Source organism: Syngnathus scovelli, chromosome 18, assembly GCF_024217435.2.
Source record: "Syngnathus scovelli strain Florida chromosome 18, RoL_Ssco_1.2, whole genome shotgun sequence".
Lineage (NCBI taxonomy): Eukaryota > Metazoa > Chordata > Actinopteri > Syngnathiformes > Syngnathidae > Syngnathus > Syngnathus scovelli.
The window spans coordinates 8,473,851-8,501,267 of NC_090864.1; the positions used below are offsets into that span (position 1 = coordinate 8,473,851).

The 27,417-nt window shown below is 42.6% G+C and overlaps 2 protein-coding genes and 2 long non-coding RNA genes across 7 annotated transcripts in view; 2 read left to right on the top strand and 2 right to left on the bottom strand.

Annotated features, from left to right (window-relative positions):
- The first annotated feature begins 94 nt into the window (after window positions 1–94).
- Window positions 95–15,077, top strand: LOC125985667 (rho GTPase-activating protein 29). Of its 3 annotated transcripts, XM_049748634.1 has the most exons (23): window positions 95–342; window positions 1,029–1,390; window positions 7,217–7,360; window positions 8,853–8,949; window positions 9,020–9,092; window positions 9,173–9,233; window positions 9,420–9,578; window positions 10,110–10,174; window positions 10,258–10,368; window positions 10,458–10,538; window positions 10,624–10,806; window positions 10,878–11,015; window positions 11,091–11,266; window positions 11,352–11,506; window positions 11,620–11,733; window positions 11,818–11,910; window positions 11,976–12,139; window positions 12,206–12,394; window positions 12,475–12,612; window positions 12,671–12,906; window positions 12,969–13,284; window positions 13,370–13,487; window positions 13,558–15,077. In XM_049748634.1, the coding sequence occupies exons 2-23, from the start codon at window positions 1,105–1,107 to the stop codon at window positions 14,388–14,390; spliced, it is 3,930 nt and encodes a 1,309-aa protein (XP_049604591.1). In that variant the 5' UTR covers window positions 95–342; window positions 1,029–1,104; the 3' UTR covers window positions 14,391–15,077. The 3 variants fall into 3 exon arrangements, with proteins under 3 accessions (XP_049604591.1, XP_049604592.1, XP_049604593.1); XM_049748635.1 differs by lacking the exons at window positions 95–342; window positions 1,029–1,390 and adding an exon at window positions 6,538–6,845; XM_049748636.2 differs by lacking the exons at window positions 95–342; window positions 1,029–1,390; window positions 7,217–7,360 and adding an exon at window positions 8,132–8,310.
- LOC125985670 (uncharacterized) lies at window positions 6,138–8,034 on the bottom strand. Its single transcript, XR_007487385.2, has 2 exons — window positions 7,938–8,034; window positions 6,138–6,539 (listed from the first exon to the last, which is right to left on the bottom strand). It is a non-coding gene; the product is annotated as an uncharacterized lncRNA (long non-coding RNA).
- The window catches only part of LOC137839539 (uncharacterized), a 23,059-nt gene continuing 5,846 nt past the window's right edge, over window positions 10,205–27,417 (bottom strand). Inside the window, exon 2 of the long non-coding RNA XR_007487386.2 lies at window positions 10,205–11,518. This is a non-coding gene — a long non-coding RNA (uncharacterized lncRNA). The remainder of the gene's footprint in view (window positions 11,519–27,417) is intronic.
- LOC125985666 (retinal-specific phospholipid-transporting ATPase ABCA4) overlaps window positions 15,318–27,417 on the top strand; it is a 16,856-nt gene continuing 4,756 nt past the window's right edge. The window contains exons 1-29 of one of the 2 annotated variants that reach the window (XM_049748632.2): window positions 15,318–15,717; window positions 15,817–15,929; window positions 16,018–16,111; window positions 16,171–16,312; window positions 16,430–16,569; window positions 17,365–17,492; window positions 17,573–17,770; window positions 18,888–18,977; window positions 19,338–19,572; window positions 19,656–19,795; window positions 21,320–21,436; window positions 21,516–21,713; window positions 23,102–23,307; window positions 23,378–23,554; window positions 23,627–23,849; window positions 24,203–24,424; window positions 24,493–24,697; window positions 24,779–24,856; window positions 24,916–25,065; window positions 25,206–25,383; window positions 25,462–25,593; window positions 25,672–25,811; window positions 25,893–26,030; window positions 26,093–26,274; window positions 26,353–26,443; window positions 26,507–26,712; window positions 26,777–26,831; window positions 26,909–26,989; window positions 27,202–27,359. In XM_049748632.2, the coding sequence (XP_049604589.1) occupies window positions 15,864–15,929; window positions 16,018–16,111; window positions 16,171–16,312; window positions 16,430–16,569; window positions 17,365–17,492; window positions 17,573–17,770; window positions 18,888–18,977; window positions 19,338–19,572; window positions 19,656–19,795; window positions 21,320–21,436; window positions 21,516–21,713; window positions 23,102–23,307; window positions 23,378–23,554; window positions 23,627–23,849; window positions 24,203–24,424; window positions 24,493–24,697; window positions 24,779–24,856; window positions 24,916–25,065; window positions 25,206–25,383; window positions 25,462–25,593; window positions 25,672–25,811; window positions 25,893–26,030; window positions 26,093–26,274; window positions 26,353–26,443; window positions 26,507–26,712; window positions 26,777–26,831; window positions 26,909–26,989; window positions 27,202–27,359 (4,170 nt within the window). In that variant the 5' untranslated portion in view covers window positions 15,318–15,717; window positions 15,817–15,863. The remainder of the gene's footprint in view (window positions 15,718–15,816; window positions 15,930–16,017; window positions 16,112–16,170; window positions 16,313–16,429; window positions 16,570–17,364; window positions 17,493–17,572; window positions 17,771–18,887; window positions 18,978–19,337; window positions 19,573–19,655; window positions 19,796–21,319; window positions 21,437–21,515; window positions 21,714–23,101; window positions 23,308–23,377; window positions 23,555–23,626; window positions 23,850–24,202; window positions 24,425–24,492; window positions 24,698–24,778; window positions 24,857–24,915; window positions 25,066–25,205; window positions 25,384–25,461; window positions 25,594–25,671; window positions 25,812–25,892; window positions 26,031–26,092; window positions 26,275–26,352; window positions 26,444–26,506; window positions 26,713–26,776; window positions 26,832–26,908; window positions 26,990–27,201; window positions 27,360–27,417) is intronic. The other variant, XM_049748633.2, reaches the window with a different exon arrangement.

A 27,417-nucleotide genomic window follows, 5' to 3' on the forward strand; every position in this document is an offset into this window, starting at 1 on the left:
TATTATGAAAATCATAAAAGGATGTTGATATTCTCTTACAACTATCTTGACAATTTATAAACCAGGCACCTGTTGTTAAAGGAGAAGCGTGCGCGCATAAACAGACAGACGCGCGCAAACTCGGTCAAGATAACGTCACTAGTAAAAGGGGGAGGCAAGCAAGTCGCTCAAGTAAAACTCCAACAAGGAGAACCAGACCGGCACATACGAATAGCGTCGCTTCCTGTGGACTATGTTTTTTTTTTTTTTTTGTGGGTCTTATTCAAATATAACTAACCCCATTGGACCGTCTTTTTGCGTTTGGTCCCTCACCAGAAGGAATGTTTCAGGATTCTGCATCGGGTTCGTATGCATGTATATAAAGTAGTTCATCAAAAAACGCAAAAGTATTATTTTGCAAATGCAACAAAATTATTGTTTTTTGTTTGCGCTTTGCACGCAAGAGAAATTCCACCGCTACTACTATTTGCTTTATTGACGGTATAGTGCGTAAAATTGTTTTAACCCCATTTACGCACGGACGAGCTATGTTTTAAAAACAGATCATGCATTTTATTCGAATATCCCTCATCGTTCATCCCCGAAAAGTGACAAAACCTTTTGCGGTACAAAAAAAAAACCCGCAACACTGAGGCATTTAACTTTGCGTTGTTTACAAGCGGTGCGCCTTTTGCCAACGCGTCAGCAAATCTAAACACCGCATAAAAGTAAACTTGCACAATTTGAAGAGTTCAAAAAAATAAAGCAGATTCTCTAAACCGTGTTCAGATTTGTTTGGCGGTGTTGTCAGAGAGTATTACTTTAAATGGTATGATTAAATATTTGTATTTAGTGTATCAGAAACACGACTGACAGCATTTTTGTCACAGCTCTTAAACTTTTGAGCTCTCATAAGCAGCACTTGGGCTCTATTACAGTTAATGTTCTTGTTGTTGATAAAAACAATTAGACACCATGCAGGTTTTGTTTTTGTTATTAGAATGTGACAATACTGTTGACTATTGTAACACTCGCCTCTTGTTTTGCAGCACCCTTCATTCTTAAGGCAGGTCTGTGTTCGGATTGAGACCTGAGTAGGCTTAAAGGCCACAGGGCCAGGAAAGCATGCTTGCCGCCATGCTGGGTCATAGTACCGGCGGAGGATCCGGAGGTGGCGGTGGTAGCAGCGGAGGAGGAAGCAAACTCTCTCAGAGCATGTCTCAATTTTCCAGCTCCAGCTTGAACACTGTCACTTCAAACTCCTCTATGTCGGATAAAGTCTCCATGGGTCGCCCAATGCCCAACCTGGACAGCCTCACCTCAGACCCAAACTACATCATGCAGTTGGTCACGGATGTACGCAAATTTGCTGATGTCATGCTCCAATTCAGAGGAGTTTACTCCTCCGGAGGTACGTTTGGGAATTTTGTCTTTAATATGACCTTTTTTTGTGGCCTTGGTTGCTGGGACACCCAACTTGCCTTATCTCTTTTTTAGTTGCAGGTTATTGCTCTCTTAGCGGTAAACAACTCAATGAAATGTGCTGCTGACCAAGCACAGTGAATAAAGTATAACGTGACTAACGCATTTTTCCATGCAGAAAAAAAATACTTTCACTTGATGTCCATTTAAATATTATGCTGTATCAATCCTCTCACCGTCAAGGAAACATTAGTCAAACAAAATATAACTAGATTAGCTGACAAACGTGACAAACCCTTTTAGCTCAACTCAAACCGGTTCAGGATTGTTTTTTGGCTTCATAATATAATTACGGCAAAGTATGGGTGGGGGTTCCCAAAATCTAATCTGCAATGCTACAAGAAAGAAAATAATGCAATAAAATAATTTTCAATGTACTGTCAAAATGAATTAATTTTTCAGACTCCAAAAGTTGACTGCATAAGCAAACATGTTCAGTAAACAGCTCAGTTATGCGGATGCGATTACTATAGTAGATTCCAACATGTGACTTGAGTCTTCCCATTAGGGCTTGTTTTAGCTAAATACAGGAAAAGACCAATTTGAGAGCCTGATTCGGAAGTTGAAAACAAAACCCTCCACTTTTGAGGAAAGCCGTAAATAGTCCAATTTGCCTGAAAAAAAAAAAAAAAAACTCTCAAAGGTCCTTTTTGTTTCTTCGTCGACATATCCTAGGTGTCATTGTTTCGGTTTAGCATGGATACTTGGAGTCACTGACTTGGATTGTGATTGGAAGTGATTTAAACCACTCTTTAATTTATGACCGTATTGTCCGCATGCTGCATCACCAAAGTTCAAACCTTTCATTGCTGTGGTCACTCACTGAAAGTGACTAAAACAACCCCCCTCGCCCTTTGGGTCTCCTTTGCAGCTAAATTCGCAGTCGATGACGTCACCCATCGTCCCTGGCGGCATCCCCGCACTCCAAAGCGGCCATGTTTTTTTTTCACAAATGGCTACTTTCCCAAGTCTGGAATAACTGGCCTGTAGAAACCATCCCCATGGGGTTTCCTCAGCCGAGTCTTCCAAATTAGATTTATTTTGACTGGTCGTACTTCCTTAGATGGTTCTTATTGCCGTGGCCAATGACGCACACACACGTCTTCAGAAGTTGTTTACGTGATTCAACTAGTGTCAGGTCAACGTCGTAGAATTGCCCACTGTCAGATATTTACAATCTTTTGTTGGGTTGTGACCTCGTCGACTGCGCACTTGTGAAGGGCATGTCAGTAATTGGAGGGGATTATTATTTAGAGGTTAGTCCCCATTAGGGTCACAGAGGACATCATGAGACCATATGAGCTACGGGGGTGGTCTCTCTGGCCCTTTTGTATTATGAATAGACACTTCAAAGCACTCCATCATATTAGAGAAGCAAACATTTGGCCCCTCACTTAACCAAAAGGAGATTTTATTTTCAAATCAGTGCAGGAGGAGAGTTTTCAGGGTGTGTTGTCTCGCACGCTGCTTGATTTAATAACAGGTGTGTCATCGGTGTTTGCGTTGCGAAGCGGAATAAATTTTCGTGTCAGCCGCACAAGCATAAAAAGTGAATGAGTCAGCGTCGCCAATGGAAAGTTGAGAGCTGGGTGTTGTTACCAAGTAGGAAGTACAGAGAAATTCTGTCAATGACACGGCAACTTTGGAAAAAGACACATACAGGACGGATGAGTGTTTTTTTAAATTAGTAAAGTCGGTATTTGTCAGCGTACAGTATGTGCACGACTCACCCTGCTCCTATGTCAACTCAACTATTTGCTCTGAGTCACGAGGAATCTTTAGCTAATCATTATCTATGCGAAAAGCTTACCTCAGGTGTTGCGTAATACCAAGGTACACACATGAAGGCGACAAGGTGAATAATAGTTTTTAATTGTCTGGAATAGTTTTTGGGTTAGTCTTGATTTGGTTGTAAGGTGCTGGGAAACTCTAAGGTTGGTGCTCAGGGAAAGTCTAAAAATATTTTCAGTGATTTGGATGCCAAATTAGCCCTACTTGGAGATTTTACCAACCATTCCAGACTTTCTTTAAAGGCTCTAACTCTCTCGTGTGTTTAGACAGTCGATCCCACTGGGTTTTGTGGGATCGGCTGTAAAGTACTACAAGCAAGCTTCTTGCTTCCAAAAAAGGTCCTTTTATGGTTCTTCTAATGTGTGTGTATTTAAAGCCAGTGTAAATCATCCAAAATGTACTTTCGAATGTGGACCCAGAAAAAAAAAATACTAAAGATCGAGATACTTTTTATTTCCTTGGATGCTTCTCAGATAGTGCTAACTAAGCTGCCTAAAGGATTTATGACATTACTTTAATTGGTTCTTGCTCTTATATTTCGGATGCTATGCTTGAATCGGATTTTTGGAGGGTGGGGGGATTAATGTCTAAGGTTTTTTTAATCTTTTAAACATGTCACAATGTATGAAGCGCCACAAGGTTAATTCAACTCACAACTGTTTCAAGATGGAGAATACTTTACGTCAGATTTGACTTCGATTCTTTGAGACTTTCAAGTTCACAAAGCCCATTGAGCCACCATCAGGATGACAGTAAATCCAAATAGCCTCCTTTTGTGTTGCCATTCGCTCTCTTATAACCATTGACAGGTGCACTAAAAAAAGGAGCCGTCTTCTCTTCCTGGCCCGTTGATGTTCCTTTGCGTACAATACACATTGTGGAGAACAAGCTTTTAGCGCTAACGCTTGAGCAGTTTGGCTGCCAGATCAAGGTTGCACAGAGGAGGGGGGGGGGGGGGGGATTTGTGTTTTTCTTAAAGAAAGCAGAGAGCATAGTTGGAATGCCAGTTTTTAGAGAGGGGGGGGTATCAAAGTGTTATCTTTGGGTCTTGGTTAGTTGTGACATTTTTAGTGATTTCTCCACCCTCCCTGTCCTCTTGCATGTGTTTTGAACCATAAATAATACATTACTTATGATTTGCGATGCATAATTGAGCAAATGGAATGTTGCCAGGTCATACGACAGCCGTCCTTCTTTATGTGTTTGACTCCTATAATATTATAATCCGGGCAATATTTAGTTGCATACGTTCATCTGTGGCGTAAACATTTTAACGGAAAATCAGCAGATTTTGGAATGTTCTACTATTATGGTATCATTTTGATGGTGACAATGTTTTCATTATGGCTCCCTCCTGCCCCCTTGCTGCATCCCCACGACCCAAACAAGAGGCTGGAATGTTGTGTTTCCATGACGCTAATGAAGTAAAAGCCTGGCAATGTGTTTCTGGCAGCCTTACGAGGAGCTCCTGATCCGCGGCCTCCTTCTCATCAGGCTCAAGGTCTGATCCCTCCATAGCTTTCATTCAGCAGGCCTTATTATGCACTGGAATGTCTCTCACTCCTTCTCTGGTCGCGGGGATGTGCAGCGCAAGGGGTAAAGTTGGGACAAATCCCCAAAGGCTGAGAACGAGCCCAAATAATACACAACCCCCTTCTCCTTTCATATTTTCCCTCCCTCCCATACCGGCCGCGACTCCTCCCCTGTCATTCCTTACCATCCTCCCACCAAGCACAAAGACCGACACACTCACACACCCCGATCATCCTTTCCATCCAAACCAAAAAGGCCGGCGTCACAATTTACTGTTTCATAAACGCTTCGTGCGGTCAAGTCCACGAGATGACCTGACCCCCTGTTTGCTAGCTGCCCCAGGGACAATACTGATTTTTTTTACTCCTTGGTTTTCCCTGTGGACTGTGGACAGAAAGATCTTCCCAGAACCTCTCTTTAAACTTTACGTGCTCTCTTAAAACCGAGACTACAGCTGCTGAGTCTAAATTTGTGTTTGTCAGATACAGTATGCCTTAAACAGATTCTTCCTGGTGGGAACAACTTGGGTATTCTTTGTGGTTCTCACTTTTTGGGGTTAAATAATCAGTCTTTTTTACTAGGGGTGTCTTGCTGTGCTATAATGTCTTGCTAATTAGCCTCAATTTAAGATGGCCCATGGGACCTTTTAAAGGAAGCCCTTCTATCTTGTGGGGCATTCAAGGGTAGTCTGTAATAAAACCTTTCAGTTTATACCTCCTATAGTAAGGATTTAATTCAATGAATGGGTCATAAAGTCTGGAGCAGGAGGATTTGAGCTATGCTGTTTATTTGAACCATTAAAAAAGATAATGAGTGGGGATTTTAAATAACTAAGCAACTTGTTAGAAACTTTGAAACTTTGTCCTGCACACATGCGTATATCCAGCCAAGAACATATAAATATTTGAATTGCAACATCGGACTTTTTGGGGATGCCAAAATCCACCAAAACTCGTTTATTTTGGTGACTTTAATCTAAGCATGCTAGTTGGGCAGTTAAAACAAAAAGGAAAGAAGCTTTTGTCATTAAAATCTACCAGTTTCTCAGCAGCTGAAGAAGCTGTGCATGACATGTGATGAAGATGAATGAAAATGGTTGCTATGGGGAAGGAGTATCTAAAGGTCCTGCGGTGAAGCTTTTGGCCAGAGCAAATCATTGGCTGCAAGCAGTTCTTTTTTTTTCCATTTGAAATTTGAAGTGGCTGGTTTTAGGAGTCATGCCAGCTTCTATTTTTTTTTTTTTTTAAGGTTCTGTAGTGAAATTAGAAGCTCAGGAATACCTGCTTGGAGGGATATTATTATTATTATTTTATTTTTATTTATTATTATTATTATTATTATTATTATTATTATTATTATTATTATTATTATTGTATTGCCTGTGAAGTGAAATGAAAATGTCTTCCAAATTGATTGCGTCCAAATTGGAATGATTTCAAAATATTTTGTCTTTGATGCCGCAGCACCTTCTTTTGTTTTGTATTTTTGTTGTTTTCGTAAAACCGGTTTACCTTCTACCGGGAACTTGCGCCGTAGTGTTTAGCTGGCTTGATTTTCTGGATCACCCCAGCAAGCATTGTCAATATGTCCATGCTGCATTAGCCCCGCTGTTTGTCCCACTCCCAAAAAAGAGCTAATGAATAAAAGGAAAAATGGGCGACAGCTAAAGTCTTTCTGATCCCCTTCTCCATGAAGAGGTAATCCAGGGGGGTGATCATCAGCGCCAATGTGGCTTTGGCTGTCACTGGTTTTGTCTGAGGGGGGAAAAGTGGACAGTAAGCAAAGCACCCATTATTGCGCAACACCGATGTTGTTAGCTTTTATTACTTTGAAAAACATCAACAAACTACATTTGTCTTTGATACAAACATCCGCTTTGTTCTCTTTGCTCGCCCACTTTGAGTCAGAACATCAATTCCCACCCTTATCACAGTCTGTGTTTTTCACTTTCTCACCTCATCATTTCTGTTTAAAAAGGAGCTTCTGATTAACCGACTTGCAAACTTCCAATTGTAGTAAGGTCGCAATAGGTCATGGGTCTTTATGCACTTGGCTCTCAGGTACGACTTCTCTATGTAGGTTACACGGCCGACCGAGTGCAATCCCAATGCCAGCCTTGCTTTATGGCCTTGTTGCCTAGACGGACCATTGAGTGCTTTAGTGTCGAGCGCAACTGCTGTGAATGGATGGTCGTCGTCTGACATGGCTACCATGGCCACGCTTTAAAGCAGAAAAGGCGGAATGTAATCTAGTGATCCTGTTGGCAGAATGGTTCCACTATTTGTAATGGGAGATTTGTAATTCTCTTGGCTCTTGATCGACTTTTCCGAGTGGGGAGGGCCTGGGCTGATGTTCAAATAAGGCTATTTTTTGTTTTTAATAGTCGGTAGCATCATAAAGGTTGTTAAAATCTAATTTTGTGATTTCACAGAGAACCAAGCATGCCTCCACAAGGCAGTCCATGATCGTCTAAGGGAGATGCTGGCGGTCCTTTCGAATCTCATCAGCAAACACCGGAGCCTCAACTCACTTGATATCCTGAGTTCAGCTGGGATGCTCATCACTACAGTGAAAGGTAGAAAAAGGAAATTTTTTGCAAAACAAAAACGGGAAAAGTCAGCTAGGCATAACCATTTTTGCTGCTCCTGTTTCTCCATGCCACAATTTTGGTTAACATGAAAGCAGTTGTTATTCCATAATCAAAGCTCTTGTAAGAGATTTTTTTTTTTTTTTTTAATTTAACACAAATGCTTTGAAAGCGTCAGCTTGGAGCACAAGATGTTTCGTGGACCAATATAATATAATATATAAAAAAAAAAATGTAATATATCTTGTCACCGTGGGGTAGTAGGAAACGCAATTTCGATCTCTGTGTGTCTTGACACATGAAGAAATTGACAATAAAGCAGACTTTGACTTTGATAAAGCGTTTCGGAATAATAGACGGCTTTAAGCACTAGACAATCCTTATTCGATATAATTTAGTAAGATGATCTTAATTCTTCAAATGGCCAACACCCTGGAATACCAGGCCCAACCCTTTGACGTATTATTTATAAAATTACTATACAAACAAGGCGGCCTTTCATATGTGTTGATGGTAAAAATACTAGCCTGAGTTTTGTGTTGTGCTTTTCCCTTTGAAACAATACCATTTTTTCTCAATGATGTAACTTCCGCATTTGGACCACTGGTTGGGGCCTGTGTGAGCGCTGGCATTGTATTCCAACAAGGCTCAGGATGTCCTGTTGAGGGGTTAGGGGTTGGACACAAGCACAGGCCATGTAAGCACATAAGTGAGTTAGTTGCATGCTTTGAACGGTGATAACGCCGCCGCCGTGTTCCCAGGACCTTACGGATCATTGTCCATTAAGTCAGATCAATCTAACTTTCCCTTTGGATTTCTTTTTTTTTTTTTAAATCCTGAACTCAATTTTGCCTGATTGAGGATAATATGACCAAAGAATTTTATTTCAGAGATAAAATTGCCTGTTGAATCGGACCGAGTTTGGAAATACTTTGCAGGTAGGTATTCTTCGCTTTTGTTTTTTTTAAAAGTGCAAGTGTCTTTGAAAAATCTTTGATACTAAACTGTTTTTGTGTGAAGTGCAGTATTGAGGAAGTGTTTTAGCCTGTCGTTCAAACTTACTAATTGAAGAAACCTCAGAAAATAAATTTGAAATCTCCATTGTTCCAACGTAAAGAAAGACGTTTCCTCAACAGCACTGATTTACCGAGTCTATTTTTTCTCTGCACAGTCCAGAACAGGAAGGTTATTGTGAAGACTGATTACAAGCATTTTTACATTGGTGTTTTTCTTTCCCCTATTCTGTCTTCAGTCATCACCGTGTTTTGACTCGAAGCAGGAAACTACTGGATTTGCCGATTACGGCCCGTTTATATACACTTGGAATCTTTGCTTATCCTTTCAGAACATTCAAGGTTGTTTTGGATGATTGTGGTGAACTTGACAATTCTATATTATGCATATTGAACCCGTGCAGGATGTCACCAATGTTCTGAATTGATATTAGGACAGGAAGCTTGACTTCATCTCCATTTGATAGGAGTCAATTTGGAAGAGGTGAACGAAGAGAACAAGAAGAATCTTTTGAGAGACATCGACAATGCAACCGAGCAATTGGCATTCACCGTTGGCAATGTGTAGGTATCACGATAAGGGATTTTTCGGCATCAAAATGTATTTTGAATTTGATTTTTTTTCCTTCTCCAGAGTGTCTGAGTTCCTTATGGGAGATGTAGAGAATGGATCAGTGTTAGGGCTCCCCCTAACTCAGACGGGCAGGGTAAGTGGTGTGCAGAATAATAACTTGGTCTAAAACATTGTTCCTTTATCTTGTTGTTGTTTTTTTTCATTTGCTTTCAGTCTTTTGACAACCTGCCTGTGGAATCTGGAGGATCCGGCTCTGAGAAAGATGATCCGCCAGGTAAGATAGTCTGCTCCCTTTGACAGAATGTATTTTGATTTTGCACTCTAACAATTGGGCGGAAAAAGTGAGGGGGAGGGGGGAATATTTTTATTGGTCAGACTAATTTGTACATATCATTTGAATATAAATATCTTCAAATGGTACAAATACAAAGTCCAACTTTTTATAATCTTCCTCGTGCAGTTCCTGTGATTGTAACAGGCCCAGCATTTCGGGGCGAAGAAGTGGATCGGACGCTCCAGCAGCAGGACAACGGGGTGGAGTCAGCACTACGCTACTCCAAGGCCTGGTCCAAATACACCAAAGAAGTCCTGGGGTGGGTGGAGAAACGTCTTAATATGGGTGAGTTAAGCTTTGCATGGGTCCTATCGGGTGTTTTGTGTTGCCGTAGCGACCTTTCGTGTGTATGAAGTAGCAAGATAGTCATATATTAAGAGGTTAAGGAAATAACCTTGTTTTTTTATTTATAACCAGAAAAGCACATATTTGTTGGACTTTTTGTTTTTTAACTGGAAGAGAAATTTGATGGAAATTTCCAGGGATATTTTTTTTCACCTGAGCCAGTCTCGCAAGTTCAAAGCTGAGAATCCAGCGTGTGAACTGGTATTCTCTGTTCGATGGTTAATGAATGGTTTCACTGTCATCCTTAGTCATTCCCACAGTCAGGATGGTGACACAGGGCCTTCTGTAAATTGGCACAATGTGTTATCAGGACAAAATGTTTATTGAACACATCCTCTGTGGCTAATGGTTTATTCGATGATGACTCAAGGACATTGCTTTATGTAAAGTCAGTGTCTTTGTTGGCTTTCCTGTTTTTCTATTCAAAATGTTTTTATAATTAAATCAGGGATTTATTTATATTGTTACCAGATATCGAGTTGGCAAAGAGCTACAACAAAATGGCTGAATCTGCAAACGCCCTAGCAAGTCATCAGGTGATTTAAGAATTTGATATTTAGACGCACTGTGATTTTAGTTTTGTTTTATTAACTTGCCGTGTGTGTTCTTTCTTCTCAAGCAATTCATGCCGTTCCGTGACATCTACATGGCAGCTTTCAAAAATGACATTGAATACAGCAAACTTGTTCTAAACACCACAGCGGTGCTCCAAAGCAACAAATTTATGCAGGTAATTTCACAAACCAAATATTAGCTGAATAATAAACAACAATACTAACATTGTATGTGCTGCTTTTTTTCTTCTTTTTTTAAATCAAGCCGCTAATAACCCGAAAAAATGAATTGGACAAACTACGCAAAGAAATGAAGGAGCGGTGGCAGAGAGAGCTAAAAAAAATGGTAATTATAATATATTTTTAAAGAATTTACAGGAACAGTAATTAAGATGCAATTTTAATCATTTTAATTTTCTTTGTATTACAAGCACGAGGCGGAGAGCGCTCTGAAAAAGGCACGGATGCTGCAGGATCAGCGTCAAGAAGAGTACGAAAAGGCCAAGGTTTCTACCAGCCGCTTGGAGGGCGAGCAGATCGGAGGAGTGGGAGGAGCAACGGCCGCTAAACAACTCGAAAAGCGCCGCAGGTTGGAAGACGACGCCCTCCAGAAGGTACTGCAACATTTAAATCTCCTAATATAATTTACCGAATTGATAATCCTTCCTTTTTTTTTTTGTTGCAGGCTGAGGAGGCGAGGGTTCACTCCAAAGCGTGTCAAATCGACGTTGAGGAAAAAAAAGCCGGTCTAGCCAAAACTAAGAACGACATCATCACTCAGCTCCGAAAGATGGTTTTCCAATGCGATCTCACTCTCAAAGCTGTACGTCGAAATATCTCAGTCGTGAGTAGAATCTGATCTGATTAACACCTAACAGAATGAAATTGTCTCTTCAAGGTCACGGTCAATTGGTTCCACCTCCAGCAGGCTCAGGTGGTATCACTTCCCGTCAACCACCAGAGTCTTTGTGAAAATGCCAAACTGTATGAGCCCGGGCTTCGCTATATTGAGTTCGTCCGGAATTTGTCCCCCGAGTCGCAATATCTAGATTCATCTTTTTCATCAAGCACAGGGTGAGACATGGTCTAAGATTCCGGACCATTTCTCGTATTACCGTCTTTTTCGGACTCAGGACAGATGTTCTTGCTCCTCTGGCAGATTTCCTCTCACCCAACACATACAAAGTGGCAGTCACTCATCCTTCAGTAACTTCTCACAAGGATCCTTGACATCGGACCTCCTCGATGGGGACGGGTCCATCCGACAAGCCAAGATTGCAGAGCGCCGCGCCAACAATAACACTGACCTCCAAGGTATTTCCAATCCTGTAGAAATGGTTTCATTGTGATGATGTGATGAGTCAGCGGTTTACTACCGTGGGTAAACAAAGTGACGTCAGATGACTCATTTTTCTTTTTATACGCAGCACTTCGGATTCGTTCTTGCAATTCAAGTCAAGGAGGAGGAACGTGTAGCGACTCGGAAAGTGTAGGAGGGAGCAGCGAGTCCCGATCCATGGACTCGCCTACTGCCAGCCCAGGTGAAGCATTTCATTGGCACCACCAGGAGGATGGAGATTTTGTTTAGACTGGACAAATGTGGATTTAATTTGGTGTCTTTTCAGGAGACTTCAAGAGGAGATTACCCAGATCTCCCTCGACTGGCACCATGTCATCTGCTGATGACCTGGATGAACCCAACTCTCCTTCTGATAATGGTATGCAAAACAATCATAAATGCTGAGTTTGCATTTTTTTTTTTACTCAATTGCATTCATTTTAGGTCTAAACGATCTTTTAAACGAAGTCGCCAGCTCTCCACGATTTTTTCGAAACGCACAAATGTCCAAAGCTGCTCAAACGCACAAGTTGAGAAAACTCCGAGCGCTCTCCAAATGTCGAGAGTGTGATGGGCTGGTGGTGTTTCAAGGAGCAGAGTGTGAAGAGGTAAATTGTTTTCGTCTTTCTTTTCGACTTTTGGAATCTCGAGTTAACATTTCGATGTGTGGCCAGTGTTCGTTAGCTTGCCATAAGAAGTGCCTGGAGACCTTGGCCATTCAGTGTGGCCATAAGAAGCTTCAGAGGAAGCTTCACCTCTTTGGCGTCGACTTCATGCAGATTGCAAAAAACAGCCATGATGGCATCCCCTTCATCATACGCAAATGCACGTCGGAAATTGAGACCAGAGCTCTCGATATGAAGGTATCTACAGAAAAAACATTTGGTTATAATTTTTTCCAAATTCTTTGGATCTTAATGGCAAATATTTCGGACTGCAAAAGGGTATCTACCGTCTGAACGGCGCCAAATCACGCGTGGAAAAACTGTGTCAAGCGTTTGAGAATGGCAAGGACTTGGTTGAGTTGTCCGACCATTACCCCCACGACATCAGCAATGTTCTCAAACTCTACCTTAGACAGGTAAGCTTGTGTTTAACACTTAAAAGTTCTACTTTTGTTTGACCTTGATGATCTTCAGCTTCCAGAACCACTCATCCTCTTCCGCTACTACAACGAGCTTATCGGTTTGGCCAAAGAAAGCCAAAGAGGAATTGCGGAAGATTTAGAAGCATTTCGCCTCAGCTCCTCTCCAGTCACGCCGGCTCAGGTCGGCGTGGAGCTCAACCGAATCCTCTTCAAACTCAAGGACATCCTGAGGCAGCTGCCGTCTGCTCACTACAAGACCTTGCAGTTTCTCATCCAACATCTCCACCGGTAGGTTGCTCCTAGCTAAAAAAAATCAAAACGTTTAAATACTAACAAGCCTTTTTTTTCAGGGTGACAGAACAAGCTGAAGAAAATAAAATGCCCGCAAGAAACCTGGGGATCGTCTTTGGGCCAACGCTCATCAAGCCGAGGCAGGCCGATGCAGACATGTCTCTTTCCTCGGTGGCGGATTACCCCTATCAGGCGCTCATTGTCGAGCTCCTCGTCAGACACTACCACATGATCTTTGACACCCCGCTCAGTCCTCTTTCAGGCAACTCGCCCAAAGAGGTTTGCTCTCAATCCTCACTGGACCTCATCCATCCTGACTTGGGAAATGAGCAGCTTCTTAACAGGCACTCAAAGTCTGTGGGTGACATCCAGGAGGTAAAGCAGGACTTCGCAATTAATATTATGGTTGGACCATAGACTTGGTTTACTGATGTTCTGAATCATCTGGTACCAATTACAGTTGAGCTCCAAGAATTTGAAGAGACATTCCTCCACTCCTCCATATCACTTATCGCCCGAGTATAAAGACCCAGTTCTGCTCCTTCCAGGTGACCATGAAGATAAAGCATTTGAACCTGGTCAGTATGAAAGAATTGTGCGTCAAGAGCATTTTCATATTGATTTGATATAATATTCATTTTTTTAAAGGTGATCAAGTGGATTCAGAGGTCTGCAATGGGGTCATTGAGGGGGCAAAATCCAGCGAGCGAAATCTCAACCGCTCTCCACACGTCACACCTACGACTCGGGTGAATCTCCGATCGCACCGTAACAAGTTCTCCACCCGGCCAGTCAGCATGCCGGTAGAACGTAGTCGTAGTCAAGATGACGAGAATCCCACCTGGACGAGCTCGCATGAAGAAGATAGAAAAGGAGGCATCCAGTCTATCCAAGAGGTGGATGAAAGTGAGATGAGAGGTGGAGCACGCTACGGGAGCACCTTTAGTAACAACCATACTTTACGTAGGACTTGGGCCGATCAATATAAGCACCGTGATGTTGCGTCGAAAACTACCAAAAATATTTCCAGTCCAGAAAGCTCATCAGAAGATGCAAGCTTGCCTCTGGAAAATTCCAACAGCCAGCCCAATGGACCTTTCAGCACGTCATTGAGAGCCGGCAGGATATTAAGACGGGAGGAAAACGTGACCAAGTACAACATAGTCTCAACGGGTTACCGACCTTCCCGGACCCTCCAACCACCACCTGGAACTTTCTATAAGCCTCCATCAGGGAGTCGAACGAAATCACTCCAAACGTTAGCTAACAGCGCTGACAACGAAGAGGAGGAGGACGATGAGTTGGAGATTTCTGTGGACGAGCCTCTTGAGAAGGACGCAGAGGCAGAGCAGGCCACCGCCTCGTCGTCCCACAGTCCAAATCTAGAGGACGGGGGTCTAAACCAGACCAGACCGTTATACCAGAGAATGAGATCCAGGCAACTTCAAGAGGTTGAACATCGAGAAGCTCATTTTGTGTGATATCTCCAGATGTCAAGATGTCTGAGACACGATAAAAGACAAACTTGGTGGTCCTGAGTGGACAAGGAAAACGAATTTCCTTTCCCAAAAAGCAAAGAGAACGCACAGGGTGTACATTTTTCGAAATTGTATTTTTCTGCCATCACTACACTGACACCAGATTGGACTATTTATAATTCTTCTTAAACTGTGCAATTGCATTTTTTTGTGAATATTTGTAGTGTTCTTCCAAACTCATTGTCTGTCTGTTTATATACCAACAAGTATATTTGACAAGTTACAGAAGATCATGTAGCCATAACACTGAAAAGAACAAAAATGGTTCACTTGATCACTACAGGAATCTTTTTCTGTTCGTTTATACTGTTACACAGAGAAAAAAAAAAGTTTTGTTAACATTTTTCTGTCAAGCATTAAACACATACTCGTTCTGGGCGGCTAATGATATGAACGTTACTTTGAGTTGAACATGTGACCCTGAGAATCGTCGAGGAAACAAAAATAGGTCTAACTAAGCCTTATATATATATTTTTTTTGTAACAGGATTCGGTTGTTTAAATATTTTTTTTATTATGGTGACTTTCGAGCTTGGTGGAATGATCAAATGATTCAATGTAAAAAAAAAAAAAAAGGTACATTCGAACAAGCATATTTTGTAAGTTATTAAAAAGTCTCGCAACTTTCAACCATGGTTTTTCTTTTTTTTTTCTTTTTAACCAAAACATGAACTCAGTTCACCCACTAAACGTGAAATGTTCGGACATCATTACACGCTTCCCTGTGTTTTTTTTCTTTTGTTGCTAAGTGCAGGTAAAAAAAAAAGAGCCAATAAAACAAGTCTGCGATTAATTGCTCCAAGGCACTGCGTGTTCTAAAGAACTAATTAAAACAATTAAGACATAAAGAAGAAGCGGATGATACTTAACATAATTTTAATAATAGCCTGTCAAATCATACAAAGAGTCCAACAAAACTTCCCACCAAGTTTTTGCTGTGATTAACCTCTGGATTTCTTTTTACCTAACAAAGAACTTCACTTTATTTATTCCCTCTCTGATTTTCTACAATTTCCTCATCTTATTTCCTCATCATATTCTCACAACTCCCTTAGAATAAAATCCATGGTGGCTAGTGGTCAGGATTAGCAGCCTCCACACTTGCAAGTGAGATGTTGACTGCCGAGAAAGGAGATTAAATCAATCTGCTTAACTATTCACAAGGTTTACAAATTAGCTGCGTTAGCAATCCCGTAGCGCATTCGGTGGAATATGCCGTGTTATGTGCTATTCATTAGATATCCATCACGAGGGCAAGCATTCATCTGAGGTAGGTGCTAGAATTATTTATGCTTGACTATTTTAGAGGGCTCATTTCAAAGTGTCTTTTGTATACGAGATCCATTGGAGTATATTTGGTTGGATACAGGCCTGTTTACTATCGCGACCCCCTTTTGGGGGTGAAACGGAAGAGTCATGGGGGCAGGAACGCAGGTCAGACTCCTGCTGTGGAAGAATTGGACCGTCCGCAGGAGGCAGAGGGTAAAATCCTTTCATCTATCATTTGCACACTGCATTTAATCACCAAGCATGCTGAGAGGTTTTTTTTTTTTTTTTTTTTTTCAACTAGATGCGTTTCTTCATGGAAATCATGTGGCCTGTTATTTTGTTCATTGGGCTCGTTTGGCTACGAAGAGTAAATCCGCTCTACCGTCAGCATGAATGTAAGATGAGTTTTTAATTTACCATTGGACGTATTTTGAATATATCTCATCTTCCTCAGGCCACTTTCCCAATAAGGCCATGCCCTCTGCGGGGGTCTTACCATGGATCCAGGGAATCTTCTGTAACGCCAACAACCCTTGTTTCCAGTACCCTACCCGTGGTGAATCACCTGGCTTGGTGTCCAACTACAACAACTCAATGTGAGTCTTGCCCTGATGTTTGTTGGACTTGCGATTTAATCCTCAAACAAATATCAGTTGTGTTTTTATATTACACAAAATGAAGCATGACAAATGTGTGATAACTCATTTTTCCAGATTGGCACGCTTCTACTCGGATGCCCAGGAGCTTCTTTTTAGTGATCCAAAACTTCTACCCATGGGGCGACTTTGGTCTGAAGTGAAAGCCATGAGTAACTTCATGGACACATTGCGTACCCGTCCTGATAAAGTCTCAGGTTAGTTCTCAAAAATCACAGTCAGAGATTTTTTTTTTAATATAATAATGTATCATTTGATTGTACTGGTGTCCCTAATGAAGTGACACTTCATATTCTACATTTTTGACAGCAGTTTGAATATCTTCAACTTTTTTAACCATCAGACTATGCGTATCTTTATGTAACAGGATTACAGCGCAAGGCTTCAAGAAAGATGCGTAATGTAAGCTGCTTACTTTTGCTGGTGGCCCGATGTTTATTTGGTGGGAAAGCGTTTCACGGGCCCCAACTAGTGTCCTCATGAGGCACAATAAAACCACAGTTTCCATCTCACGGGACACCATGCCAACATTATTGTTTTTGTATAAACAGGAACACTATGCAAGCCGGCGTGTGTATTTTTAGTACAAATCTTAACGATGGGATAGGGAAAAAGACGCAATGGTTATGTCAGACTACTCTCATGGTGTAACGTTCAACAGACCTAAAAGAAAATAGGAGGCCACGTTACACGGGGAGTACGGTTCCCATGAGCCCTCGGGAGAGAACATTAGAGCATACCAGGCAGTGGCGGCGCTAGGATTTTTTTCCTTGGGTGGTTGGGGGGGGCAAGGATTACTCAGAGGATCCACAAAACAAAAGCATTTTTTTTTTACAAACCCAAAAAAGTCTCCAAAAAATGCTGATAAATATTCAGTATTCGTCCGAGTGGAAATATGGGAAATCTTGGAAAAATCGGAAATCACAACTTTACAAAAGTCTAGAATTTTGCAAGCCTAGTCAAAACTGAATGATTTTTATCCTCGCTTGCAGGCCGAGGACTACAGGTAGAGACAATCCTTAAGGATGATGAGACTCTGACATCATACCTTCTGAGAGATGTGCCACTAACCGAATCGGTGGTTAATCAACTTGTCACAGCCAAAATCAGGCCCGAACAGGTTCATTACATTCCACAAGTGGGCCCGGGGATCTCTCAAATCAATATTTAATTGTTGACCATTATGCATAATTTCCCCAGTTTGCCTTTGGAGCTCCAAACCTGCATTTGAAGGACATTGCCTGCAGCTCGGATCTCTTGGAGCGATTCCTCATTTTCCCGAACCACAGAGGACTTCTCGCCGTCCGCAACGCTATGTGTATCCTCACGGCAGAGCGGCTGCAGGTCATCGAGGAGAGGTTCTATGCCAACGTTGACTTTTTCAAGCTCTTCCGAGTGGTCAGTGCAACTTTTAAAATCCTTTTTTTTCATTAGATCTACCTTCATAATCAACAATTATTTAAAAACAATAATTTCATGGAATAAATGTCAGAATTTTGGTTTTAAATGGAAGTCAAGGCTTCAGATACATTTTTTGTGAGTTAGCCAAGCTTGATAAACAAAGCGTCAATCCAACTATTGTGTGACTGTTTATATAACCGCCATTATTAATCATTTTAATTTAATAAGCCAACAGCTGCAGGGTTTGTCCGAGCCCATGAATAGAGAAAGACCTCATTAAGCTGTGCTGGGATGAACCCCAATTTATCTTCTATCTTCAAAACAAAACAAACCAAAAAAGCAGGATGGAAGCCAGATTAAACAAAAAACAGATCACACGTAGCTTTTTTGCCCAAAAATAACTAATTACTCGATTATCAATTCATTCATCTGACATTTTACATAAATATGAGTCTGCACAGAATATTTCCCATTACATCATTATCCTGTCAGAAGTGTGAAAAAAAATCCAGAAATGTGGTCATAGGTCAAAAAAAAATACGAGTGAAGTCATCTCAAAAGGTCAGAGGTCACGCACTCACTGACCTAGTTTAGATCAAAGGATGCAATCATTTCCACGAATCAGCAGGGCGGGAAATACGAGATAAAAAGTGCGTTCTTGCCAGGGCAACATACTTGAAATAGTTACGCGTGTGTACAAAACCTGTGAAACGGCATTAGTGGAGCTGTCAGACTCGCCCTCTTGCACTAATTAGCTCAGACGTAACACTCCCTCCTCGATGATTAAAAGCCGCCTCTGGTAGACAATACGACGGCTTCTTCATTCCTCCGCAGTCTGAAGTTAAGCAAGACCACTAGTTGTCAAACTACTCTCTTACGCACGTATGCTGAGATGGAGAGATATGTCACAAAGGAAGGATGTCTCCTCTGGTCTTTGTCTCGGCCTTGGCCTACTTCCTGTACCTTCAGACTATTGTATGTAAGCTCTCAAGCATGTCGGTCTCACACTTAGAATCAAGATCCTCCCAAGTCATTAAAATATTTAAATCAGATGCAAGTGTTACTCTAGAATATTTTGATAATATTATAATGTCATTTGTGTTCCTTTCTCAAGCTTCCTCAAGTTTTGGATGGCAACTCCGAAGGCATCGACATTCACTTTTGGGTCCAGGTGGCGTCCGCCGCCTCGGACAAACTACGGGAGGTAATAGTGGACTCGTGCGTTCCTGTTGAGCCCCGTTCAAAAGCTCACTGGCTTTCTATTTTTAAGTCGGCAGGAAACGGTTGCTTCCGTTTGCCTCGGTTTTTACGCAAACACAAATGTGGTGGTGGTGGGAGGAGCCTAGCTATAACAGTGAATATGAGGATGGTTAAATCAAGATTAGGTTCCGCCTCCAAAACACACAGTAACATTAATAGCATCATAAAACTATTTTTTAGCATTTAGCATTTGATCTACATTGTACCTATGGAAATGCCCCCATCAATTAATAATTTGTGATAAGCCTTATTCTCTGCTCTGACCATTCCGTCTTTTTTTTTTCTTTCTAATCAACCTCCTCAGTTATTCCACCGAAGCAGCACACAAGAGCTCTTCCAGGTCATGACCCCTCTCTTCCAGACCGATCCCACCTTCAGGCAGGTGATGACGGCCGCTTCCAGCCTCGTTTGCGGCTACACTGAAGGCGCTTTCTCCCGAGTGGCCTCCTTCAACTGGTACGAGGACAACAACTACAAAGCCTTTCTTGGCATCAGCAACGGCAGAAGACCAAGCCAGCACACTTACGACGACAACACCAGTGAGTAGCTACCAACAGCGAGCTCCGCACCTGCTTTTATAATCACATTGGAATGCTGGGTTTGGATAATTTTCGCCCCGCAGCTCCTTTCTGCAATGATATGATAAGCGAACTGGAATCCAACCCTGCTACCAGGATCGTATGGAACTCCCTGAAGCCCATGTTGATGGGGAAAATCCTTTACGCTCCTGACTCGCCTGCTGTCAGGATGATCATTAAAAATGTAAGTGTCTTCAACTACGATGAGAATGCAAGTGGAAAGACTTTCCATCGCTTGACTACCTGCTTTGATTTTTTGTTGAGCAGGGCAAGCATGCTGCAGGGAACAATGCCTTGCCCCTTTCAAAAGGGGATCGGCTTTCCTCATGTCTTGTCCCAGCTTTTGTATGGAGATGTAGATACTTGTTGGTCAAAGCCCCTCAGGGGGTGGAGGTGGTCATGGATGGCTCGGTTGCAATGGCTGAACACAAGCCGATCGGCGCCACGGCTTTTCTAGTCTTGGTAAACATGGTACTTTAAAAAAAAAGGTGTCATTGACCTTTAGTGACCCCAGTTTGTTTTTCCTCTTCCTACCCTCATTGGCCGAAAAAGTTAGTTGAACCAAAAACAATAATTTTGGCATTTGTGTGGAATAATAAAAGGTAGAATTATTTTGATCACAAACTTGGCTTCTTCGCGGCGTTAATTCCACTCTGCTATTTTCGTCCTGACGGATTCAAAAGGAAAAACAAACTTATCACATTGGAACAAAATAATACAAAGGACTATTCGAAAAGTGGCACGAATTCCACATCCAGACTGTTACGCAACAGCTTAACAAATATGACTGATGAATGGTTTCCTCTTACATAAATGCTATAACAGAGGAATTTACTTTAAGTGGGGTTATATCAGCGGCTTTCACCCATTGGCTGAACTCGAGAAGGCTCATTTTAAATTTGGTACTGACATACCGCACAGAATAGAAACACGTACTTGAAATATTTAATGTCAACAACACCTCAGCATTGCGTGAGGCCAACCACTCAAATGTTTAACACACCCTCATTCAGTACCATTGGCGGTTATAGACGTCAAAGATATTAACTGGGTTGGCAGTGGATGAGTTAAAATCAAAGCAAATAGATTTTTGCTTCAAAACATGCAGGAAGACCTCACATACTAGTTGTTGCTTGGAACAAGAAGTGACTTTAGGGAACCCCCTCAATCCATCTCCTGTCTTCTGTTTTAAACTACCTCGGGAAGGAGGAAGCTCACTTGTGGGAACCTGACTAAGATTCACTAGTCCGGAGCATTGGACCAACGGCCCCCATTGTCACCCCGGCCCCATTGTCCCTATTGTCACCCAAAATCAGACACACAGAAGAGGAAGGCGTTTAATTGGGTGTACTCTTGAGCACGCACGTTCACCCCCCCTGCTGCGCATGAGTGAACGCTAAAGAGCGGCGAACGGCGTTAGCCGTTCACACACAAAACACTGTAGTGACACATTTGGGGATTTGAACGATAAGCTTGCGGTAAATATTTGACGTTTTGGCACAGGTTGTCGCATAGTCGATGTGGTTATCTGAAGCTCGTGCCTGGCGGAAATTCTTGGTGTGAGAATGTGTGTGTTGTCTTTGTAAAGCCTGTTTGGGGAGAGGGGTCGGTGTGGGAATTTTGTGAATGCTTCAGAGAAGAACGTGCGAGTTTGCACGTCTTGTATATGAACGTATAGAATACACATTGTGTTTTATCTCTCTTGTAGGCCAACAGTACTTTTGAAGAACTGCAAAGGATAAAGACCATGGGAAAGGCCTGGGAGGAACTGGCTCCACAGATCTGGGCTTTCTTCCAAGATGGAGTGCAAGTCAAAATGATACGGGTATGACACCCACCTGATAATTTGTGCCAGCTATGACCAAAACTGTAATTGCAATGACATTGTACGTTTTCCTTTTCAGGACACTTTTCGAAATCCGTCAGTGATGGATTTCATTGACCGTAGTCTTGAGGAGGCTCCGTTCTCCACCAAACATATCCTCAACTTCCTCCACAATGGTCCACCGGAGGAACGGCTTGACAGCATGCCTGATTTTGACTGGCGGGATGTTTTCAACCTCACCGACCGTGTCATTCAGATGCTCAATCAGTACGGAGATGTGAGGACATTCTGAAATATTTTTTGCACTGTAGCTTAGAAACCTTTGTTGCATTTTAGCATTCCTGGAGGTACAAAAAAAAAACTTAAAGGGATACGTGGGTTAAGCCGGGTTTCCAAATGAAAATTCGGTGTCAGGATCATTTGTTTTGGTCCCCGCCTACCTATTTGAACTCCTGACACTACAATTCACCTGAACTGTCACATTCTTGGACCGACCCATTCATTGAATAATCCAAGTCCGTCACTTGTTGTTTTCATTAGCCGTGATGTGAGCATTTGGATAAGTTGTCTTTTCATACAGCAATTTGTTCTCCATCTTCAAAACTTGGCAACCCCCAGGTGGGATGAGAGCCAGACGAGCTGTCGACTCGCTTCTGTTAACTGCTGAAGGAATGGAGTGGAAGCCCTTTCCAAAAAAATAAAACAAAGCATCGCCCTCCATAGCTAAGTGGGCCAATATATTTAAAACAAAGTCCAAATCAGCCTTTTTCCCCCCAAAAGGGCTTATCGGGATGAGGGGGTCTATCCCACTGGGGGGTGACACGGGGGGCACGGTTGGGTGGATGGCTAGTGCTCTTTCTTTTTGTCCAAGTTAAAGCTTACAGCACTTGAGTGTGACAGGGAGAGTGGGAACGCCTCGGGCTGATTAGACACAGCTGTCACTTCACCCGCCATCTTTTATAGGGCAACTACAATGACGGTGGGTGCTTGGCTGCTTGCACGTTGGTGGCATGCATGCGAATCACGCAACACACTGGCTCTGTACTGTTGATGTGGAGCATATTTTGGCAGCATGGTATTTGGAATGGCAGTTACTTGTTGCTTATGTTGAATGCAAGGGGGGCTTTGTAGATAGTGTTTATTGACATTTTGACATTTACCGTATTTTACGGACTATAAGGCACGCCTAATAGTCCGGTGTGCCTTATATATGGACCAAATTCCTAAATTTAAACTGGCCCGAAGCATTGTGTCATGAAATCAATCATAAGTGGCCCACTGAAGACTATGAATCATGAATGAAAAAGACTAGGGATCATTATTTTGTGATTATAAAGTAATTTGTTGCATCTGAAGTTGAAATAAAAAAGATAAAATGGAGAATGATTTGATTTGGATTAAAAATCTGACATGATGCATTAATGGTGCGCCTTATAGTCCGGTGCGCCTTATATAAAGACAAAGTTTTAAAATGGGCCATTCATCGAAGGTGCGCCTTATAGTCCGGTGCGCCTTATAGTCCGGTGCGCCTTAGTCCAGAAAATACGGTAGTTGCTATCAAATCACACGGATGTGTCATTTGGAGAGATAAAATGTTCCTTGTCTGTTCCCTTGTAAATTAAGACTTTCCTTTTTCTCCTCCAAATCTCATTCCTTCTCCTTCAGTGTGTGATACTTGATAAATTTGTCGCCCTACCCAACGAGGACACCCTAACTTATCGGGCCTTGGACCTACTTGAGGATGGCAAGTTTTGGGCGGGTCTTATCTTTGTTAACATGCATCCTTGGAGTGCCCAAGTCCCGGCTCATGTCAAGTTCAAGATCCGTATGGATATTGATGCTGTGGAGCGTACCAATAAAGTCAAAGACAGGTTAGAATTAAGGATGATAATATCTTACTTTTGTGTATTATGATAGAGATTAATAATGTGTCCTTGTTAGGTATTGGGATCCAGGCCCCAGAGCGGATCCGATGGATGACCTGCGCTATGTTTGGGGAGGGTTTGCTTATCTTCAGGACATTATAGAACACGGGATCATTCGGACTCAAACGGGGAAAGAGTGGCCGTTGGGGATATACCTCCAACAGATGCCCTACCCTTGTTACGTGGATGATCTGTGAGTGAACGCACACAACACAATGAATCAACACAAAATCAAATGTTCACATGAAATTTCTCATTTGTCCAGCTTCATGCTCACACTGAACCGCTGCTTTCCAATCTTCATGGTTCTGGCTTGGGTCTACTCTGTATCTATGATCGTCAAAAGTATTGTTCTGGAAAAGGAACTCCGTCTAAAGGAGACCCTCAAGGTCATGGGGGTCTCCAACAGCGTCATCTGGTTTACATGGTTTATTGACAGCTTCATCGTGATGGGTACCAGCACTGCTCTCCTCACAGTCATTATCATGGTGAGAAAGTTTGTGTTCAGGTTTGATAACGCTGTGAACCGCCTTGGATTGGCAGGTGACAAATGATACTTTGACCTTGTCACCCTTTTAATGAATCACTGACAGTGGCACAGTGATTGTACACATAATATACAAATCATTAACAAATTGACAGTGAAGTCCATGACATCATGGGAATAATGTCAACACCTGGTGTGAAGGAATGGACTTAATAATTAACTTTTGTGCCCAGTTAAGATTAGACGAGAAGTTTACACATTATGTACTATAGTGGCCCCTAGTGGCAATAATAGGGGAAACAGAAAATAACATTTTGCATGTGAATTTGATCACTGTTTCTGACTGACTTGCAGGGAGGAAGGGTTCTGAACTACAGCAACCCCTTCATCCTCTTCCTCTTCCTGCTCACCTTCACCACGGCCACCATCATGCAATGCTTTCTCCTCAGCGTCTTCTTCAACCAGGCTAATTTGGCAGCAGCCTGCTGCGGGATTATTTATTTCGCCCTCTATCTGCCGCACATCCTTTGCTTCGCCTGGCAAGATCGCATCACCAAAGACTTGAAGATCCTAGTGGTAGGCAGAACATCTCAACACCGTTAAATTCAATGTAAAAGTTCATTCCTGAATATCTTCTCCCTCAGAGTCTGATGTCCCAAGTTGCCTTTGGTTTTGGGACAGAATACCTCTCCCGCTATGAGGAGCAAGGTCATGGTCTGCAATGGGACAACATCCAGACTAGTCCTCTGGAAGGGGACGAGTTCTCGTTCCTCACCTCTATCTGCATGATGGGCCTGGACACAATCCTTTATGCTGTCCTTGCCTGGTATCTTGACAACATCTTCCCTGGTGAGTTTGATGAGTTTGTGTTTAAGACATGCGTGCGAACGTGAGACATTTATTGTTGCTGTGTTTTGAAATACAACACAGGCCAATATGGAATCGGCCGGCCGTTTTACTTTCCCTTCATGCCCTGTTATTGGCTCAACACAGTGACGCCAACTTCAGGTATGCCTTTTTCCATTCAAGACTTCCCGCTTAATAATTTTCCTCCTCCTTGTCTTTAGACGCTAAACACGACCTGCCTAAACAAGGCTTTGACAACCCAGCATACAAGGATAAAGGGACGCCACTGAAGAAAGAGGAGAAGCAGAAACCAGACGAAACTAGTACATGTGAACACCGAGACCAGCAAGATGTAAACCAGACGGCAAATGGTACTAAATCAGTTTGGTTCTTTGACCAAAATCTGAAATCTGTACTAGCTTGACATTTCTGGTGTTATCATCATGCCCTTTGCTTCCCCTTTGTTTTGTGGTCCTCCAATACCTTTGTTATCACTGTCATCACTACTCAGGTCAGGCATTCTTTGAGGCAGAACCAGCTGACCTGGTCAGGGGTGTTTGTATCCAGAACCTGGTCAAAGTTTTCAACAACCGCTCCAAGCCTGCTGTGAACGGACTCAGCCTCAGTTTCTACGAGAATCAAATCACTGCCTTTCTTGGGCACAACGGGGCTGGCAAGACCACCACTATGTAGATATACGGTGCAATCCACCATCAACACAAGGGTCACGTTTCATTAGCCAACCCCCTTTGTTCTCTATCTTCTAGGTCCATCTTGACTGGTATGTTTCCTCCCACCTCAGGCACAGCTTCCATATATGGGAAAGACATCCGTACCGACATGGATACCATCCGTCTGTCTCTTGGAATGTGCCCACAGCACAACACTCTTTTTCAGTAGTATGTAATATCGTCATTTTTTGATTTTTTTGATGTTATGGTCCATGACAATGTCTACTCGCTGTGGTTCCTCTACAGTATGACCGTCGCTGAGCATATCCTGTTCCACTCACTGCTGAAAGGTCGTCCAATAGCGGAGGCCGAGGAAGAGGTGGAGAATATGCTCCAAGATTTAGGTCTACCTCACAAGAGAGATGAACTGACACAAAATCTCTCAGGTTGGTCAGGATTTTGAACTATATTTTATTTCCTTCCCCGCCACAGCAACAGTATGGAAATATGTTGGTATTGTTATTCAGGGGGTATGCAGAGGAAACTATCAGTCGCCTTGGCGTTTGTTGGTGGTGCAAAGGTGGTGATTCTGGACGAGCCCACTTCTGGGGTGGATCCTTACTCCAGACGCTCCATATGGGATCTGTTGCTGAAATATCGTGCAGGTAACATTGTCATCATTTGAATTGTGCTTAGGAATTTAAAACCATGATGTGTCTTTTTCCAGGTTGTACTGTAATCATGTCCACCCACCATATGGATGAGGCCGACCTACTGAGTGACAGGGTCGCGATCATCTCTCAGGGTCGTCTCTACTGCTGCGGTTCCCCTATTTTTCTCAAGAATTGCTTCGGCGCCGGCTTCTACCTCACTCTTGTGCGAAGAATGAAATATAGCCAACTTGGAGCTGTATGTTGAAATCTGCGGAATATTGGACAATTCATTTTGGTCTGTCCATTTCATCTCTTCTTATTCATTGTCTTGTAGGACGTCTGTTCAGAAAACTGCTCCTGTAAGTGCTCCAAGTGTTTGAAGTTTAAAGTAAACCAAGAAGAGGCTCCGGACAGACAAATGGATGGTAACGTCCGTGTTAAACTGAGACAACAGTATGGTGCCGAGAGTGAAAGTTTTGCATCTCCAGGTAACATTGAACGCATCACGGCCCTGGTGCATCATCACGTGCCGCAGGCTCGCCTGATTGAGGCCATCGGTCAAGAGATGACCTACCTGCTTCCCAGTCATGACTTCCAACCGCGGGCCTACGCAAGCCTCTTCAGGGAGCTGGAGGAAACTCTGGAGGACATCGGACTCAGTAGCTTTGGGGTGTCGGACACGTCGTTGGAGGAGGTAGGAAGGAGGACATGGCAGGCTTAATTTTTTGAGGTTGGGACAAACAATTTTTTTCTTGTAGATTTTCTTAAAAGTCACTGCTGATGGATATGCCAGCAACCAGAAATGCATTCAAGGTAAGAACATTTCTTTTCTCTCGTCATTGTAATATTTTAATCCCTTTTCGTTATAATCTGTCATCTGCCTCTCTCAGACAATAAATCATTGCAACAGATTTCTCGAGCTAGCCTTTGCGGATTCAACAGAGTGGCGATTGCCATGGAGCCACCTGAAGGTGACAGTCGCATTTGGCTTGCACCTCTGAGCAGATGCTTGCCGCTTTAGTGGATGAAAATAAAAAAGCCCGTCTTCATATAAGCAGGATGTTATTTTAACTTGCACTTGTACCATTTAGCTTCCTGAGTCACCAAACCTCTGCTGCTTGCCAACTAGCTTCCATCGCAAATGTTATTCAGGACATTTTTTAACCTTAGCGCCCTATTCCAGACTCAGGGGAGCCTTTGGACGCCAATCCGTGTGAAGGTAACGAGGGCCGAGGGTCGTACCAGGTCAAAGGTCTGTGCCTGGCCGTCAAACAGTTCTTTGCACTGCTGATCAAGAGGTTGCACCACACCACCCGATCCTGTAAAGACTTCTTTGCTCAGGTATTATTCTGTTAGGCCCGACTACATTATTTCTCATTTAACTCATTCACCGCCAACC

Coding starts and splice junctions, on each gene's coding strand:
- LOC125985667 (XM_049748634.1), top strand. CDS start 1,105: ATGCTTGCCGCCATGCTGGGTCATAGTACCGGCGGAGGATCCGGAGGT. Junction 11,016..11,090: donor GCGATCTCACTCTCAAAGCT/GTACGTCGAAAT, acceptor TGTCTCTTCAAG/GTCACGGTCAATTGGTTCCA. Junction 13,285..13,369: donor CTGTGGGTGACATCCAGGAG/GTAAAGCAGGAC, acceptor TACCAATTACAG/TTGAGCTCCAAGAATTTGAA.